Source organism: Globicephala melas, chromosome 11, assembly GCF_963455315.2.
Source record: "Globicephala melas chromosome 11, mGloMel1.2, whole genome shotgun sequence".
In the NCBI taxonomy this organism is placed as follows: Eukaryota; Metazoa; Chordata; class Mammalia; order Artiodactyla; family Delphinidae; genus Globicephala; species Globicephala melas.
In genome coordinates, this window is record NC_083324.2 from 23,577,046 (window position 1) to 23,594,640 (window position 17,595).

General features: G+C 45.7%; 1 protein-coding gene across 1 annotated transcript in view; it reads left to right on the plus strand.

Moving 5' to 3' along the window:
- Positions 1 to 17,595, plus strand: part of LRIG1 (leucine rich repeats and immunoglobulin like domains 1) — a 119,829-nt gene that overhangs the window by 26,424 nt on the left and 75,810 nt on the right. Inside the window, exon 2 of the mRNA XM_030867661.2 lies at positions 13,208 to 13,279. Coding sequence (XP_030723521.1) covers positions 13,208 to 13,279 — 72 coding nt within the window. The remainder of the gene's footprint in view (positions 1 to 13,207; positions 13,280 to 17,595) is intronic.

Below are 17,595 nucleotides of genomic sequence, written 5' to 3' on the forward strand. Positions count from 1 at the left end.
TCCTAACCTTGATATTAATGGGCTAGTTCTCTCTTCTGACTTCTGCCTGGGAAGGGGGACTGTGTATAGGCCTTTGTCCGGGGGGTAAGGGGAGGCTAAGGGAGAAAGACTCCTTAAAGGGTGAGAAGGAGGGAGTCTGGGAGAATCGGAGCTGAGCAAAGAGGGCTCTTGAAATAGCACATGGCTTCCTTTGAGCTGCACGTACCTTTGGGTATTGGTTGCCGGATTAATCCTGCAGTGTAAGTCACACCTAGAAGTGCCCGGGTGTGGTTCTGGGGGGTTCAGTTCCTTTACTGCAAGGCCCAAGCTTTGTTCATTTCCAGGGCAGAAAACATGCATGCCATGGGGAGGGAGAGAGCAGGCGCTTCATTTCACTTCCGTGTCTCTTTATTGTCCCCGGGGCAAGGCCATTTGATATTGGCAGTTCTGAAACACGCTGAACGCTTTATTCTCGAGCTGCTGGGATTATGGCTGACATAGACCGTGGGCCCCGCCGCCAGCCTCCTCTATGGCAGTGGAAGAAAAGAAATTCAAGCTGTAATGAATCTCTGTTTGGGGGTTTTGTAGTGGCAAATTACCTGAATGAGTGAACTGAAAAAGTGCCCGGTTTCTACCATGGTGAATACCTAGGCCTTAGATAAATATTGACACCAGCAATGTGGCAGGCCTACCATTTGTCCCATGCCCCTGGGAAGAAAGGATCTTTTCTGAGGCGCTCGTGACCTTCTAACCCACCCCGGCGAGTTTGTGCAGGTGCCTTTCTGCAGGAGCTCTCTGGGTCTGAGCGCGTGGGTGGTTTTCTCCCCGTGCTCGGGCAAGGGTAAGCCTCACCGAAGCCAAACCCGCCTCGGCTTATGGATCAGGGCTGGAGTTTGCCACAGGTGTACGGAGTCGCCAGCACGGTTTTGCAGAGTCACGCTTGTGTGGCCGTGCAGACCCGACCTGGGATGGGAGCACCTTTTATTTGCTGTGACAGTCTTCCAGTGGGAGGGAGTGAGGAGACAGGAAAGCCAGCCTGCAGAGTCTGACCTGGAGGACAGATTGGGTCTCATCACTGAATGCCTTAATTGCACAAACTCTGCCACACTCCAAACCGTACCCTGTTTGATTCCCTGTATCTCAGTGCGTAGAACCCAACTGGCTTCTAACTGAAGAGGGTTTCGGATGCCACTTTTGTTAGTGTGAAGTCTGCAGGAGCAAGTCAGTCTCTCCCCACCAGAGTGATGGAGTCGGTTGACCAGGACAAGCTGAGCAGAGACTGTGACCAGTTCGAATTGGATTACGTCATCTTTAAGAAGGAGTGATGGTGGAAGCTGGGTGTGTGTGTATGTGTGTGTTCAACAGGTAACACGTGTTAGTCAAAGAAGTGCTGGCTATTCATAGGGAAGCTGCCTCTCTGTAGCTGATGTCAGGGAGGTCTGGGTTTGGTAGGAACATGGCCTCTGATTTCCTGCTGGGATGGGAAGTGAATGGCTTTTGTCTCCCTAGCACTTACAGAGGTCCACATGGAGTTTCTGAGGTCTCTCCAGCCTGTAACTGGGAGTCCAAAGGGAGTTACTTGTGAATGACTTCCGGTAGAGCTTTTCATTGATTTTGCTAGTGATTTACTCTAAAAACAGACTCGCATCTTGTAGATACCAGTGGTCATTATTTTGTTGAGGTATAATTTAGCGGAATGTACTGTTAGGATCCAACCTTTAAGACACATCTTTGGGAGTAAATGACCTGGAACTACAAACTCTCAAGAGGCAGGGTGGTGGTGGGGAGGGTGTGGCTGTGAGGAGGTAGGTGTTAGGATGCCCTGGGCCCCTGCGAATGTTGATGGACCACATGGAAGAGGGAAAGCATCCTTTTTAGAAGTCTTGATGAATGATGCAACAAAAGTGTATTGCAGCTCCATCATTTTCACCACCAGTTTTCCATTCGATGTAGTAAAAGTTTAGTATGTCCAGGGTGCAGGTCACAGGCGTCATCTGATGCTTTGTGTCTGTAATTTCAGTGAAAAGGAAGGCCCTGTATTGCAACAGCAGAAAGCACTCTGTGCCAAAGCTGTGCTGCCCCACCTTGACTTACTTAGCATCTCCTCGGCCGTTTCAACAACCAAAACCAGAGAAGTCACCATGGCCTCAGGACAGCGATGTGGATGGGCTTTTTTTTTTTTTTTTTTTTGCGGTACGCGGGCCTCTCACTGTTGTGGCATCTCCCGTTGCGGAGCACAGGCTCCGGACGCGCAGGCTCAGTGGCCATGGCTCACAGGCTCAGCCGCTCCACGGCATGTGGGATCTTCCCGGACCGGGACAGGAACCTGTGTCCCCTGCATCGGCAGGCGGACTCTCAACCACTGCGCCACCAGGGAAGCCCGTGGATGGGCTTTTAATTTTATGGTGTTTTTGTGACGTGTTTTGGCTTCAGCTGAGCATTTCATGACACGCATAAACTTCAAAAAGCCCAGTGGAAAAATTGACAGAACGAGATCCCAAGTCGATAAGCTAGCTAATAAAGTCAGCACCTTCACTGTTAGACGGGAGGCTGACCTTTCCAAACTGCGTTTTCTTTCAGATACTTAGCTCGAGTCCCTTGCATGCCTCCCTGTAATGCAGCGGATGTGTTCTCGAGAAATTGTGGGTCAATTCAGTTTTTGAACTTGGCTGACCTCATATCAGGGATCTGTTCTCTGTATTTGAGTCATCTTCATTTTTAAGTTGGGAGGTAGCTGGGAAAAGATGGGAGGATAAACCGAGAAGATAATATTTGACTGTTTGAAACCTAGAAGAAGACGTGGAAAACCAAGAAGAGAATGTTCGATAATACTTGTGGGAACCTTGCGCTTAATCTGCTTGTAACGCAGAGTATCGCGGTGAATGCAAGTAAACCTAGATTTTTATGTTAGCTTTGTAGATTGTGGGTGCTTGGGTTCTGCACAGGCACAGAGAGATGCCTGAGACATTAGTGAATGCGGGGTGTGATTTCAGTTTGAAAAATAAAAGATGCATGTAAATTCCAGCGGAAGCTGCTAGGGCATTCCAGAGCACACCCCTAGGAACTTCTGGCTTTCCAGAAAGGGTTTTCCTTATGAGCAGCTGTATTCTGGGAAGATAGTTATGCCCACTTATGTCATTCGTTCCTTAAAATTTTTTGTGTGGGAGTGGGAAAGGAAAGAGATGCTGATAAAACTAAGGTAAACTGTTCCTTGTAGAGATGTATTTGCTTTAAAAAAAAGTCTTTCATTTTCCTTCTTCCTCCCCTTTAAGGGGGACAATTAGGCAAATTATCATATATTGCCCTTTTGTAACCCAAAAGGATATTTGCCTCAAATCACTCTTCTAAATACTTCTTTTAAACAACATCAACAAACTCTGATCATCACAGGTGCAAAGTTTAATTTTCATCTTTTGGCGTACATTTCTGTTACGTGAGGTTTGTGTACTATTATTTTTTGTTGATTGGATTATGTTAGAGTGAATTTTAAGAGAAGAGGGTTAAAAAAGCATAGAATGAATGCCTTAGTCCTTTCCTGGTTCTAGGAAACATCTAGACAAGAGTGTTTAGAATGGCGTGTAATGACTCAGATGGTGGGAAGGGGTTTTTTTGTTTGTTTGTTCTTAATATTTCAGTGTGTGTCTCTTGTACTCAGGGGAAGTAATCCATTATTGGAGGTTTCATTTCTGAAGAATCTTGAGTCACTGATATAGAATTTCTTTATCCCTTTATCCCAATGAAATCCTCAGTTGTAGCTTCTGCCAGCAAGACAGGCTCGGAATCTGGTCACCCTGTTCTTGCGACCAAGAGTACTTTTTATGGGGCCATGTTAAAATGGTTATTTCCCTCTCTGACAGTCACATTCCTCTCAGGGCCCTTAGGTGGGGGCATGAAGTGTGGGCAGTCACTCGGTGTTCAGTGGAGAAGCATTTCAGTGTGTTGGAAAAGGAAATTGATCACTTACGGTTGGTGGTTATGCCAACATTGACACATTTAAATTCTGTTGCGTGAAGCATTCAATCAAAGAACGGTTCCTAAGGTGTTAGTAGTTTGCATCTTGCGTAGGTCAAGCCAAAGTTAATGAATTTCAAATCCCCATCACGGTTTTACTAAACACCCTGTATTTTGCAGTGGTTGGTTCCATTGGAAAATAATCTCCTGAAAGTGGATATTTGTAGTGACAGAGGGGTACAGGTGGAGGTGTTAGGACAGGAAGACAGTAATCTGTGACCAGAGGGACACTGGTGGACTCTACAAAGCACTTGACAAACCAAGGATTCCAAATTTATCCACTGGATTAATGTGTCCCTCACTTCCTGTCCCGTTTGCCCGACTTGTTTTAACTACAACAGAAGCAAGAGCCTCCGTTTCCTGCCTCAGTAGAGCATGGTTTTCATTTAGGAAAATTCTCCTCCATTTTTTTTAACTGAAGGCACTCCAGCCGCTAAGTGTGTTGCTGGAGGTGAGCACGCGTTCTTGGCGCACGTCTGTCCTCTCTGGGTCCTGATTGATCAGCCCTCTTCTCTCACTGGAGCCCCTAGTGCCTTAGGACAAGGAGAGGTTGGTAGGGGCGGGAGCGCCTGCATCTGAGGCATCACCACCCTCTGCTGTGCAGAGTGGCTGGGCTTGAGGAGGGAAGGATTCAGCTGTGTGTGAGATGGTGCCTGGCAAGGGGCTGATGACTTTGGAAAGCCCTAGAGAGCTTAAGGACTGTCTGAAAGGGTGAATTGGTGATCCCTCTTCAGAGGTGATAAAGTAGAGAGTAGGTGACCAGACTCCTGTCCCCTCCTCTCCCCCTCCCCATTTCCAAGTCTCTGCAAAGCCACTTCTCTAATAGCAAAGCCAAATGATGGCTGTAGGTGCCTCTTCCCTGCTGGGGTGGTCCTGAGGGGCGGTCTCTTTGTGACAGGTGTGTGGGAAGCTCAGCCTGTGGCCAGCAGCTATTCTGTGCCTAAATTCTCTTTGTTTGTAAGGTCCCCCCCGCCCAAAAAAAAAACTGCAGAGCTGCGGCCGCTGCATCAGCTGGAGTACCTCTTCTTAATGAAGTTAATTAAATCTTTAAGTGTCCGTGATGCACAGGCCATATTTCATGAGTGACTGTGGTGGGAAATTTGTGGGCTTCTCCCCCATACATCCTCCACAGTCAAACATGAGACTGCTTAAATAAGAAAGCCTTATCATATCCAGTTACTTTGTCTCTCTTTAGCCAAACTAAGATTTGGGCAGGCAAAACAGATGCGAAGGTCTCCTGTTTTAAGGGCTGTTGTGGAAAGCAAAGGCTGATTACTTTCAGTGGTGGTGGGCCCCTTGACTGTTTGGCTCAAAACTTGAAGTAGATGAACAAGGAGATATTCTGTTCCTGTGGGGATCAGCTTTAATGACCCTGTAGATTAACATTCATGGTGGACCTGGCACTGGGGTTTGCTAAGGTTTGTATAACCCTTGACTTAACTGCCTGCTAGGTTGTATATCTGACAAACGTGGGGCTACTCTTCGCGACTTTGCCCTAAAACAATTCCCCTCTCTTGCCCCTCTCCTTTCTAGGAGGTCCTGACTTGGCTTTTTTTTTTTTTTAAGATTCATGCCTTCCGTGCCTTATTGTACTGTTCTGGCCTTGTTTCCTGAAACACTTCCTTAAAAACCATGCTGTTCTTCTACTGTTCTTCCAGGTTTAGCTAAGGTCTTGCGTTTTCTGATAAACCTTCCTCATCACAGTTGGTCTTCCCTGCTGTGAACATCACCTGGACTCCGTGGTATCCACGCCAGGAGGACAAACTCAGATGCTTGCAGGGCCAGGGAGATACTGCAAATGAGTGAAGAGGTCCTGGGGGAGACAGTAGGAGTGGTGAGGTCTGTGGTCAGCTGGGGTCCTTGCTAAATAAATGTAGCTGAGTGTGCTGTCAGCGTGCCGGCCCCGTGATGACAGGCATCCCACATTCTATTGCATTTCACTTTATTGCATTTTTTCACAAATCGAAGGTTTGTGGCAACCCTGCCTCGAGCAAGTCTGTTGGCACCGTTTTTCTAACAGCGTTATTTTATAATTAAGGTATGTCCATTCTTCTTTCAGACGTAATGCCGTTGCACACTTATGGATTACAGTATAGTGTAAAGACATAATTTTGTATGCACTGGAAAACCACAAAATTTGTCCGATTTGCAGTATTGCGATATTCGCTGTATTGCGGTGGTCTGCAACCGAGCCCACGGTATCTCTGAGGTATGCCTGTAATTTCAAGAGAAGCTGAAACTTTTTATTATTTGCTAAAAACTTTAGGTTTCTCCAAACACTCTTCACTCAGAAAGAAATTTCCCTGCAACCCACCTTTGGCCCAAAAGCTGCCAGTTTGCAACTCCTGATCCATCATTCCCAAGATGCTTGCCCTGTCACAGCCTTTGGCTGCAATTATTTGGTCCAGAGACTTATCTGACCAGTAGGTTGTAAACTCCTTAAGGTCAAGGACTAGATCTTATCCTGATTTGTATTAGAATTTAACCTAAGTGCATTGCAGATTGTAGACAAACACTCAATAAATATTTGGCAAATTTGACATCTGCTGGGTGCTGTAGGACAAAGACTTAAACCTCCATTCAAATCAACCAACAGGCCCAGGTGAGATGTGTGAGATATTAAGGCAGAGAAGCACATTTAAGACTGGCGGGATTACAGAGGCACACGCGGCTGACCTCTCTCAGACAATGTCTTAAGCATCAGAATTCAGAGACCCACACCAATTTCTAAAGCCGATTTTAAGGAGTGACTGACTCTGGGGTTTGTATAATGGCTAGTGTGTATTATTTCTTCTTTTGAGTTGCTCGTAAGCCTCATTTGCATAGAGAATCATCTGTGTAACATTTTCAAAAACCGGAGTAACTGTGACTCATGACTGACTTCGTTCAACGTTAGTGACCAAAAGCTCTCAAGGTGAGCTGTACGTATTGAGTTGCTCTCAAGTGATTTTACATTTGATTATTTGCTGAATGTGTTTCTTTCTCCAAGCCTCAGTTTAGGCAATATATGGTTGATCAGCTTACTGAAGAAAGACAAGTACAGAACTACCTTCTGAGTGGGAATTCTTGGGTGACGATGTCAGAGGAGTGATTCCAGTTTAAGATACAGTTTTATCATTCTCAGTGTAAGCCTTTAATGTGTATGAATAGGCCATTCAGTTGTGGCTTTTGGTTAATGAGGGGGAAAAACATTGCAACAGAAAAAAAAAAGATAAGGACATCTGATATCCTAGATTTAAAAAGAAATCTCCTCTCGTAAAACCTTATAACGTGGGCCTAGGGAACACAGTGTGGTGATTTCATTGGAACTTGATGTGTAATTCCTCAGAAGGTAAAAATGCAGCAGAAACAGCCTTAAAAGCTTAAGGGATTAAATAACTTTAACAAGTCACATGCTCTTCCTCATTCACACCCCTTGAAATTTGAAAGGACCAATCACTTTTTCCCAGTTAGACGTAGGCTGGTGACTCCTTTTTTAATGGACGACCAATAGCACAGTGTGAGGTCAAGTAGAGACGTACAGATGAAGCCCACAGTTTCCCAAGAAAGAAGAGGTTCCCAGGCTAGTCCTGTGTGCCCCATGTGCTCAGCAGTGGGGTCACTGGATTGCTTCACACTTTTCTTTCCGGCTGTATTCTTCACTTTAGCCAACATCTGAAAGGTAAAACATGCAAACTCCTGTGCCGTTCAGGAGCCCAGACAGGGCTGAGTACTGGGAAATAGACGGGCCTGGAAACCAAACTGAATGGGAAAACTTCCTTCCCCAGGGAATGCCTGTCACAGATTTGGGACCAGTTCCTTCCACTCTGAATTATTATTCTTATTAAAGTTGAAAAATACAGCCATGCCTTGCACCTTCCTTCCCCGTGAGAGGTTCGGCCTGTACGGTCAGGGGTCTGTGAGCAGTGCCTGTTTTTGAGGATGAAGTGCTAAAGACGTTGTCTAATAATACTGGGGTTATTTGCTCACCACACCTTACTCATAAGTAAACGGAACTTTTTATCCCTCAACTTCCAAGGAATGAATGAATTATTGTTTGCCAGCTTTGAATGGCGTTTGCCAAGTTTGTAATACGTGGTTCTGGTTGTCATCCAGGAAGATGCTGGTCAGATTATGTCAATACTGATTAAGCCTATAGAATTACGTTCAGAGGGCATTTCTTTTTTATAAGAGCGTCTTCCTTGTGGATCGAGTTCTCAAAGCTCTCTCCTCTGTTGGAGTTGGTTAAGAACGGTGTGTGCCTAGAGGATGTCGGCTGAGATCCGTGCCGCTCCGCCACCACGTGTTTAACAAAGCTCTTGAATTATTGGGAAATTCAAATTTATTTTTTATTTTATTAAAAAATTTTTTTGTTGTACTATGATGGATGTACAGTGTTGTGTGTCAGTTTCAGGTGCACAGCAAAGTGAAGCAGTTATACATATACATATATCCATTCTTTTTTAGATTCTTTTCCCATATAGGCCATTACAGAGTATTGAGTTTCCTGTGCTATACAGTAGGTCCTTATTAGTTATCTATTTTATATATAGTAATGTGTATATGTCAATCCCAATCTCCCAATTTATCCCTCTCCCCCCCCCCTTACCCCAGTAACCATAAGTTTGTTTTCTACATCTGTAACTCGATACCTGTTTTGTAATTTTTCACAGAACGAGAACAAAAAATTTTACAATTTGTATGGAAACACAAAAGATCCCGAATAGCCAAAGCAATCTTGAGAAAGAAAAACGGAGCCGGAGCAATCAGGCTCCCTGACTTAAGACTGTACTATAAAGCTATAGTTGTCAAAGTTATTTTTAAAGTCCAAGTTTCTTCCCTACGTGCTGTTTCACTTTAAATATTTGTTGATTACTTTATGATTCAGACATATTTGTTGATTACTCCATGATTTAGATTAATAGAAATTGCAGGGATGACGGACACATCCTCTCCCTGCATTGTGCAGTCAAGACAGTAGCCGCAGGTCGTTGGACATTTGGAAAATGGCTAGTGTCACTGAGACACTGAATTCTTAATTTTCTGTAATCTTAATTAAAGCGTAAATGTCAGCAGTCACAGGGCTAGTGGCTGCTGAATTGGAGAGCACAGGTTTACAGAACAGTGGGGATTTCTCAGCTATTTGAACACTTAGCTCTTCTCATTCTGTGGGATCAGGGTAGGGGGTCTTGCCAGGAAGAAGGCTCAGCAAAAAGATTACTGTCGTGCACCGTTGAACCCTTTGCTTTTCAGCCGCAGATAAAACCTGGCTAAGACTTGAGCTGGCCTCTGCCGAGAGGTCTCCTGTGTGTTGGGCAAATGGTGGGCCGGACAGTCATCTCTCAGCACGTTAGCAGAAAGGATATCTACGGCCGGGCTCCATTGTTCGAAGATCTGCGCACCCTTTGTGCCAAGAACAAGGGAAGTGTATGTTATGACAATGGCTGACACACTGTTTAATGAAAGCTGCAATTGGCAGTAACTAAATTCCCTGAGGTTTCTTTCCCTGTGCTTTGCTCCTGAAAGGTGCAGAAATGCTTTTGACAGCATCTGTCCTGCTGACAGATGAATTGTTTTGACAGGAGAATCTGAAACCTTCAACTGAAGACACACTCAGATGTCGGGCCTGGTAAGGGGCGATCGTGTCTGTAGAAATAAGTGAGATGCTTTTGACTGGTGTGCTTGTCAGCCGCCACCTGAAAGAAAGGCCTCGTGAAAGGTTTTTCGCCAATTAACCCTTGGATTGTTCTTCAGACCTGAGATGAGAATTCGTACCCCTCTCTCCACAGTTCTTAGGCTGAGTAGATGGATGTCCTTAATCGTTGAGGAATGAACGTTGTCAGGAAGCATGGCAGTCAAAGGTTTTTTGTGGGTTTTTTAAAAAAAACTTTATTATACTGGGAAAAAAACCCTACCAATGTTCATAGCAGCATGATTCACGATAGCCAAAAGATGGAAACAAGCCAACTGTCCATCAGCTGTTAAAGGGATAAACAAAACGTGAGTGAGATACATACTTACCTGCATGCAATGGAATAATGGAATGCTATTCAGCCACAAAAAGGAACAGGAAATTCTGACACATGCTACGACGTGGACACACCTTGAGGGCATTGTGCTGAGTGAAATAAGCCAGACACACACGGTCGCATACTGTATGGCTCCACTTCTATGAAGTACGGAGCCACGTTAAATTCATACAGACACCGTGTAGAGTGGAGGAGGCCAGCCCCGGGGGGCAGGGGAGAGTGGGAAGTCAGTGCTTCATGAGTGTGGCATTCAGTTGGAAAAGATGCGTAAAAAGTTCTAGTGAGGAATGCATGGTGGTGATGGTTGCACCACAATGAGAACATACTTAATGCCCCCGAACCGTACATTTAAAGATGGTCAGGATGGTCCATTTTGTGTTATATATATTTTACCACGATAAAAAATAATTATGCTGGGAGTGTGCCTCCCAGAAATGAGCAAACAAGAAAATGTCTGAGGATTTCACTTCAGATTGTATTCATTTGTCAGGGGGAATAAATATTTTCCCCATTTCCTGATAAAGCAGTTGATGATCAGCAGCTTGTACCAGGATTTATTTCTCAAGACTAAAAAGCTAGGCAGCTCTGTGTCCACAAGCACAGCTGTTCCAAGGGACCCGAGCCTCAGCCACTGTCTTCTGTCTGTATGGCTGATAGGCACTCGAGAGGATAATTACTCTTAGAGCCAGTCTGCAGACACTCAGTTGTTGATATATGGCTTTTCTAGTTCATTGAAAGTCAAAAAGTCACCGCATCCAGGCAGACCCAGTGAGTGCTTAAATTTCCACTGACAAGTATCTAAAGCTTTGTTGCTGCTTCCTAGAATCTCCATGTTAAGTCCTGTTACTGGCTGGTTTCTTGATACAACTAGCTTATGGAAGCCCCCTTTCTCAAGCTGCCTTATCTAAAAAGCAGAATTTGTGTAGCATTTTTGAAATTTAAATAAATTGTGTGTGCTCTTTAAGGGAAAGATGGACCAAGGGGTATTGTGATTTGAAGTGGTTTTATTCTCTTTTTTTTAATCTTTTTATTTTATTTATTTATTTATGGCTGCGTTGGGTCTTTGTTGTTGAGCGCGGGCTTTCTCTAGTTGTGGCTAGTGAGGGCTACTCTTTGTTGCGGTGCGTGGGCTTCTCATTACGGTGGCTTCTCTTTGTTGCAGAGCACAGGCTCTAGGCGCACGGGCTTCAGTAGTTCTGGCGTTCAGGCTCAGTAGTTGTGGCTCGTGGGCTCTAGAGCGCAGGCTCCGTAGTTGTGGCTCACAGGCTCTAGAGTGCAGGCTCAGTAGTTGTGGCTCACGGGCTCTAGAGTGCAGGCTCAGTAGTTGTGACGCATGGGCTTAGCTGCTCTGTGGCATGTGGGATCTTCCCGGACCAGGGCTGGAACCCGTGCCCCTGCGTTGGCAGGCAGATTCTTAACCTCTGTGCCACCAGGGAAGTCCAAAAGTGGTTTTATTCTAATACTGAGTTGCTGAAGGATGTGGACCCTCCTGGGGTGGGAATTGAGGGAAGTGATTTCATTCCAGATCGTTCAAAATGGAGCCACCAGGAATTGCTTGGGTCCTGGATCCTCTGAGCCCCAGCTCCAGCCCTGGCCACGTATAACAAGCCAGAAATAAGTTATTCATTTTGAACCTAGATCAGAGCTTGAAAAACAGTGGTTCTTGGGCTAAATATGGTCTGCAGATTTATATATATACTTAAAGAATTGAAAAGATTTCACATAAAAATTCAGAGATTGAGCCTTTCTTGGAAGTGGAGGAGACTGGTCAATACCACCCTTGTTTCTGGAAATAGGAGCAAATGCCCCCTGTAGGTGGAGGGCGGGTGAGTGGCCACTGCTGTGTCAACCTCATTCCACACCTGGCAGGTGACCACCCGCATTACTTGCTTGCCCTTCCTACTGTTGCCTTTGTGGTTTCTGAGTCTTTCTCTCATGCTTCCTTTAGCCCAACAACTCCCATTACCTATGATGATATAAATGTCACAGTCATTATAAACTCACAGTATCTGCAGACCCAGAAACAAGATTTCCACCCGCCTTTGTCATGATAATATGCTCACCATAGAAGAAGATTTCAGTCTTTTCAGTCCTTTTTGTGACGTGAGAGAATTCTCTCCATTTGTGGATTTTCTGTTCCAAGTCTAACCTGCTGGTTTCTAAGTATCCCATTGTAAATACTCCTAAGAGCAGACAAGCTCACACTTGACTTCAGTAGGTGGTTTAAAAATTACCACCTTCAATTTTTATGGTATCATAATCCTTGGACAAATTGCTTTTAATTCAGGCTGTGCCCTGAACACAGATGTGCCATTAGTTTTCAAGGGTAGTTTGACTTTTATTTAGATGAATGTCTTGAGTTGACAGTGAAATGGCTGTCAGCTCTGGCCTAGTATTGATTGGAATGTCTCTGGAAGAAGCTTCAAAGAAAGCTGGCACTTAATGTGATGCTGGGCCCCTTAAGAGACAGACTCTAAACTCATGATTCGCGGTACTTGTTAATTGTCAGTAATGGCAATGGAATGAATAGCTGAGATGAAAAATGTCAGCCAGCCCCTTCGGCATACACAGGACTAGGTGTATTTTAGTGGCAGGGAGCAGCGCACAGTGCACAGTTAAGAAGTAAGGGCCCAGGGCTTCCCTGGTGGCACAGTGGTTCAGAGTCCGCCTGCCGATGCAGGGGACACGGATTCATGCCCCGGTCCGGGAAGATCCCACGTGCCGTGCAGCAGCTGGGCCCGTGAGCCATGGCCGCTGAGCCTGCGCGTCCGGAGCCTGTGCTCCGCAAGGGGAGAGGCCACAACAGTGAGAGGCCCGTGTACTGCAAAAAAAAAAAAAAAAAAAAAAAAATGCCATTTAGAATAGCCTTGGACTTGATATGGTACAAAGCATTTGGACCAGCATGCTCTAGTGTAAAGTAGGAGGGTTAGCTTCCCTCAGAATTTCTTTATAAAGTTGTGAAGTGGCAAAATGGTATTGATTGAAGTCCATTTGGATTTAGCCAACCTCAAGTGAATTGAGATTTTCACAGTGGCTTGTTTATGGATCCAAGCGGGGACGAGGTATAGCTGTAAATCTCATTATCAATAAGATTACTTAAAATAGGGCGTGAGATACGGGCAGTTATGAGGGGAGGGATGGGTAGACGATTCCTGAATTTGAGGGTACTGATTGAGTTTTTTGTTTGTTTTTTGCTCTCCTTTTACCAGAAACCTGAGTCACAGCAAACTTTCTGAGATTGATCCTGCTGGTTTTGAGGACTTGCCGAATCTACAAGAAGTGTGAGTGCTTTTCCCCAAACTTCTGGGGGTTGGCGGGATGGAGAGCTCCTTGGAAAGATTCTCTCTTACGGCAGCGTCGCTCTCTTCCCTGGATCAGCAGTCTGAACTTGTTAGAAGGAGCATCTGTGAGGGACTGTCAGTGACAAACTGTCCTACTTAGTTAGTGCTCCTTCACTGAAGCCCCCCTCTTTTTCCTGGGCAGTCCAGCAGGTGTGGAGTTACTGGAAATCACAAGTCCATGGTGGGTGTATAGGCTTGTGGGAAGCCTGGTGGACCAGCTAGTTTAACACACCTGGCTAGTACTTCCCCCAGTTCCCAGGGCGCTAGAGCAGCCTGCTTTGCAGGGACATTTGCGCCAGCCCACCCCTTCTGTTTCCCAGGAAACCAAGGTATAGAGGAATAGATAGTAAGGTAGACTTTCTCTTCCCATCTCCAAAGAGAACTAGACATTACTGCCTTTGGAACTCTAGGCTTGCTGCCTCTTGCAGTATCCTTTAAATCAGGCCTCAATCTTTTCTTCTCCCCCTCCTCCCCCTCCCCCTCCCCCCCTCCCCCTCCCCCTCCCCCTCCTCTTCTTTTTCTTCTTCTTCTTTTTAATGTAAAGAATTCTGCTTTTAACGTCAATGTTAGGGTTATAAGGATTTTAGTTCCACGGGGACTTTAGAGAAAAGCCATGCATACCCACTGCAGAAAATTTGTAAACTGTAGAAATATGTAAAAACAAATGAAAATCACTAGAATTATCACCCAGACCTAACCATTGTGAACACTTAGTGAAAAATATACACCTCTACACTTATAATTCTGGAATCAAGCTGTGTTTATATTGTGGTATTATGTCTGTTTCTTTACCTATCCTTACATTTTTGACTACTTTGTCATGTAAATTAAAAGGTTTTTACTATCCCATTTCAATTTTTGTGTAAAACTACTACACGTGAATATTCCATAAATCATTCACCCAGTGCTTCTATTGTTAGATATTTTTTAGAGATTATTAAGTGCTTTACCTATGTTACTTACTATGTGTAACTGATAAAGTCCTTGTTTATTATTCTTCGATTCCATTGTTGACGATTTATCGAAAGGAAATTTAATCAGATGGTGCAATTTGTAAAATACTTGCATTCCCTACCGCCGTCTCCAGATTCTCCAAGATGGCATTTACGGTTTCCATGTCTGTTTTAAAAAGGTTTCAACTTCCAAAGTTAAAGGAAGATCAGAGTTGGAAGGGGCTCTTGGAAATACTTTGTCCAGGATCATTATTTTCCCATAGGGTCAACAGACCAGTGGTCAGGGCAGGGAAGTTTGGAGTGGGTTTTTATGTTAGTTTGCCAAAAAGACCACAGACTGGGTGACTTCAAGGACGGAAACTTATTTTCTCACAGTTTTGGAGTCTGGAAGTTCAAGAGCAAGGTCCTGGCACGGTTGGTTTCCACTGAAGCCACCTTCTTGCCACCTCTTCATGTGGCCTTTCCTTTATATGCGCACTTCCCTGGTGCCTCTTGTGTGTGTGCAAATGTCCTCTTCTTAAAAGGGCACCAGCTATATTGGATTAGGACCCATCCATATGACCTCTTTCAAGACCCTTTCTCCAAATGCAGTCATATTCTGAGGTACTGAGGGCTAGGAGTTCAACATATGAATCTTGAGGGAATACAGTTCAGCCCGTCACAGCCACCCAAGATGATAAACGCAGTCCATCAAGGAACCGGTTTGCTTCATAACCCAGTGCTTTCCCCTGATCCAGGCTGCCTTTAATGCTTGTGGTTATGATATTCAACTTCTGCATGTTGAGTCTCAGAGCTTAGTGGTTTCTTTTAGAATTGGACAAAAACAAAAATTGAGGTGTTTCTTCTGGCATTATTCAAGCTTTCATTTAACATTTCCTCGAATACCTAATATGAGCCAGGCACTGCTGTGCTGCTGGGAGCACAGGAGTGAATAAGACAGGCATACAGGGCTAGGATTAGGGTTGGCAAATGAGGCGTTCGCCTCAGGTGCAGAATTTAAGGGGCCTCTAAAAACTCAGCATTTGAGATAAATGACACCTTAATGCGGTATTTAAAACATCACAATGAATGCCCAAGAAACCCCATGGTCAACAAAATACAAGAAGTTTTGGTAAAGTCAGGATCAGGTTTACTCACCTTTCCTTTGCCCCAGGCTCCAGTCTGGCTTGACGCGGCACTGTTGCCAATCCTGTCTTGGTGTGAAAACTTAGATACTCTGTTCTTAATGAATTTTGTTTTGTGTTCACTTTGATATTTAAAAGACACTGCATTCAGATATTCTTATCCTGGCTCCGGAGTTTTTCGGCGGCCCCTTAAGTGCTGCTCCCCTTCTCCCCCAATCCTGGCGCTGCAGACAAACCTCTCCTCTCACAGGACTCACGTTAAGATGGGGCACGACCTAGGGGTAACAAGGAAACCAGTAGGACTCACTGGTGGTAAGTGTTAAGGGGGGCGTAGGACAGGCTCACGGGAGGATTTTCTTCTTTTGTGATTTTGGAGGGGTGATAACGGAGCCAGTGTGCTTAGGATGGTGATGATCAGATCAAGCAAATGTGAACGGTGTGCACAGGACAGGCTGCAAATACAGGCCCCCAAGGAAGGAAGAGGACGAGGGCCGTTGTGCCAGGAGTGCATGAGGGGTGGGGTGTGTGGCCAGCGCCTGGGTCCTGCAGGGCCCTGGGGGTCATGTTAGGTTATGGTTCCAAAATCATTGGCCCTGCCATAAATTTGGGGCACAGTAGATGCTCCCATGAGCCTTTTCTGCATTATTCTCTCTAGTTTTCTTTTTCCATTGGTTCCTTCCCCAGACAGCCTTTCAATTTTCATTTGGTTTGGTTCCCTTGACCTCCGGCTTTTAATCCCCCTTCTACTTGGTGCTTTTTTGGAACATAAACCCCACCCAGATCTAGAGCTGAGAGCATCTGACTTGCACCTGTCCTTCGCTGGGTATGCTGGTTAGTCTTAAAAATAAATTCCCCGAGTCCCAACGGCCGCAGTAATCACAGCAGCACCACACTCAAACTTCGGGGAAGACTGCCTCATTTCATCCTGACACCAGTTCTATCTGATTTAAATTCTTTCCTTTACAGTTATTTTCTCCACTTTACAAAGGAGGAAATGGAAGCTCGGAGAGGTTAAATAAACCTGTGCAGTGTTGCCCAGTTGGTAAAGCTGAGAGCTGAACTCAGATCTGTTTGATTCCCCGAGCTGTGCCTTTCACCCTGAAGCTGCACTGCCCTAAATCCCCATACCCCCCTCATCTCAACCCCCAGCCTTCCACCGAAGATTTTAAAAGGACAGGAAGTGCAGTGTTTCCCTCCTGTGTCCCTCGTCCTGCACCAGAGTCTTCTCTCCCTAGGTACCGGCTGTTTCCTCTTAGCTCCTCCAGACCCCTTGTCCAAACCCAACTCCCTCCAAGCCCAGCCTCCCTTCTCCCCTCCCAACCTGCCTTTTCTCCCTCCCCTGAGCTCCTGTTGAATTTAGGGACAGGAGGAGGCTCCTCACCCACTCCTCTGCGCTCTCTCTCTGCTGTGTGTGCCTTCTCTCCTTTTTCCCGCTAATGCACGCAGGAATGTTGACACGTGTAGCTGGCCACTGTGCCCAGCCGTCCACACCTTATGGACATTCTACCTTTTTGAGACGGTTGGAGGAGTCGAGGCCTGGGCACCTGGCTGCAATTGCACAGCTAGTACATGGGGGAGCTGGGCCTGCAGTCCTCAGTCTAACTCCTGTCCCAAGCTCTCCATGGCAGCGCTGCCTTCCTGGGTGTGCGAGTTGTAAAGACACGGATTCCCCTTTATGGATGCAGTAGGGGGTACTGGGGAAAATGCACATTTGGTAGCAAGCAGACCTGGATTTGAGTTCTGGTTCTGCCCCTTATGGGGACTGTGTCCCTGGACAAGTTACTTACCTCTGTGCCTCTTTTCCCTCTTCTGGAACATGGGCATAATGACGTGTTAGCGAATTATAATAATTATTCATTGGAGCTGATGTCCAGAGCCTTGCCCATGGGAAGGGTTCCCTGTGTGTTATTTCTCTTCTCTTCTGCTACTCTCAGAAGCACACAGCGCACGCCCCTCGCCCCGAGCTGGGCGCCTTGTTAAGAAACAAATCCTTGAGGGCCGATAGGTTGAACCTTTACCACCGTGACCACCTCTGGTCCCTGGTGTCACACCGTGGGATGGATGAGACAAATTCCCCGGGGGCCCAGAGCAGTGGAACTTCTCACTGATAAGGATCGGAGCCCTTCCCGAAGGGAATTTTAATACATGACGGAGGCAGAAAGAGGCCGTCAGGAGTGCA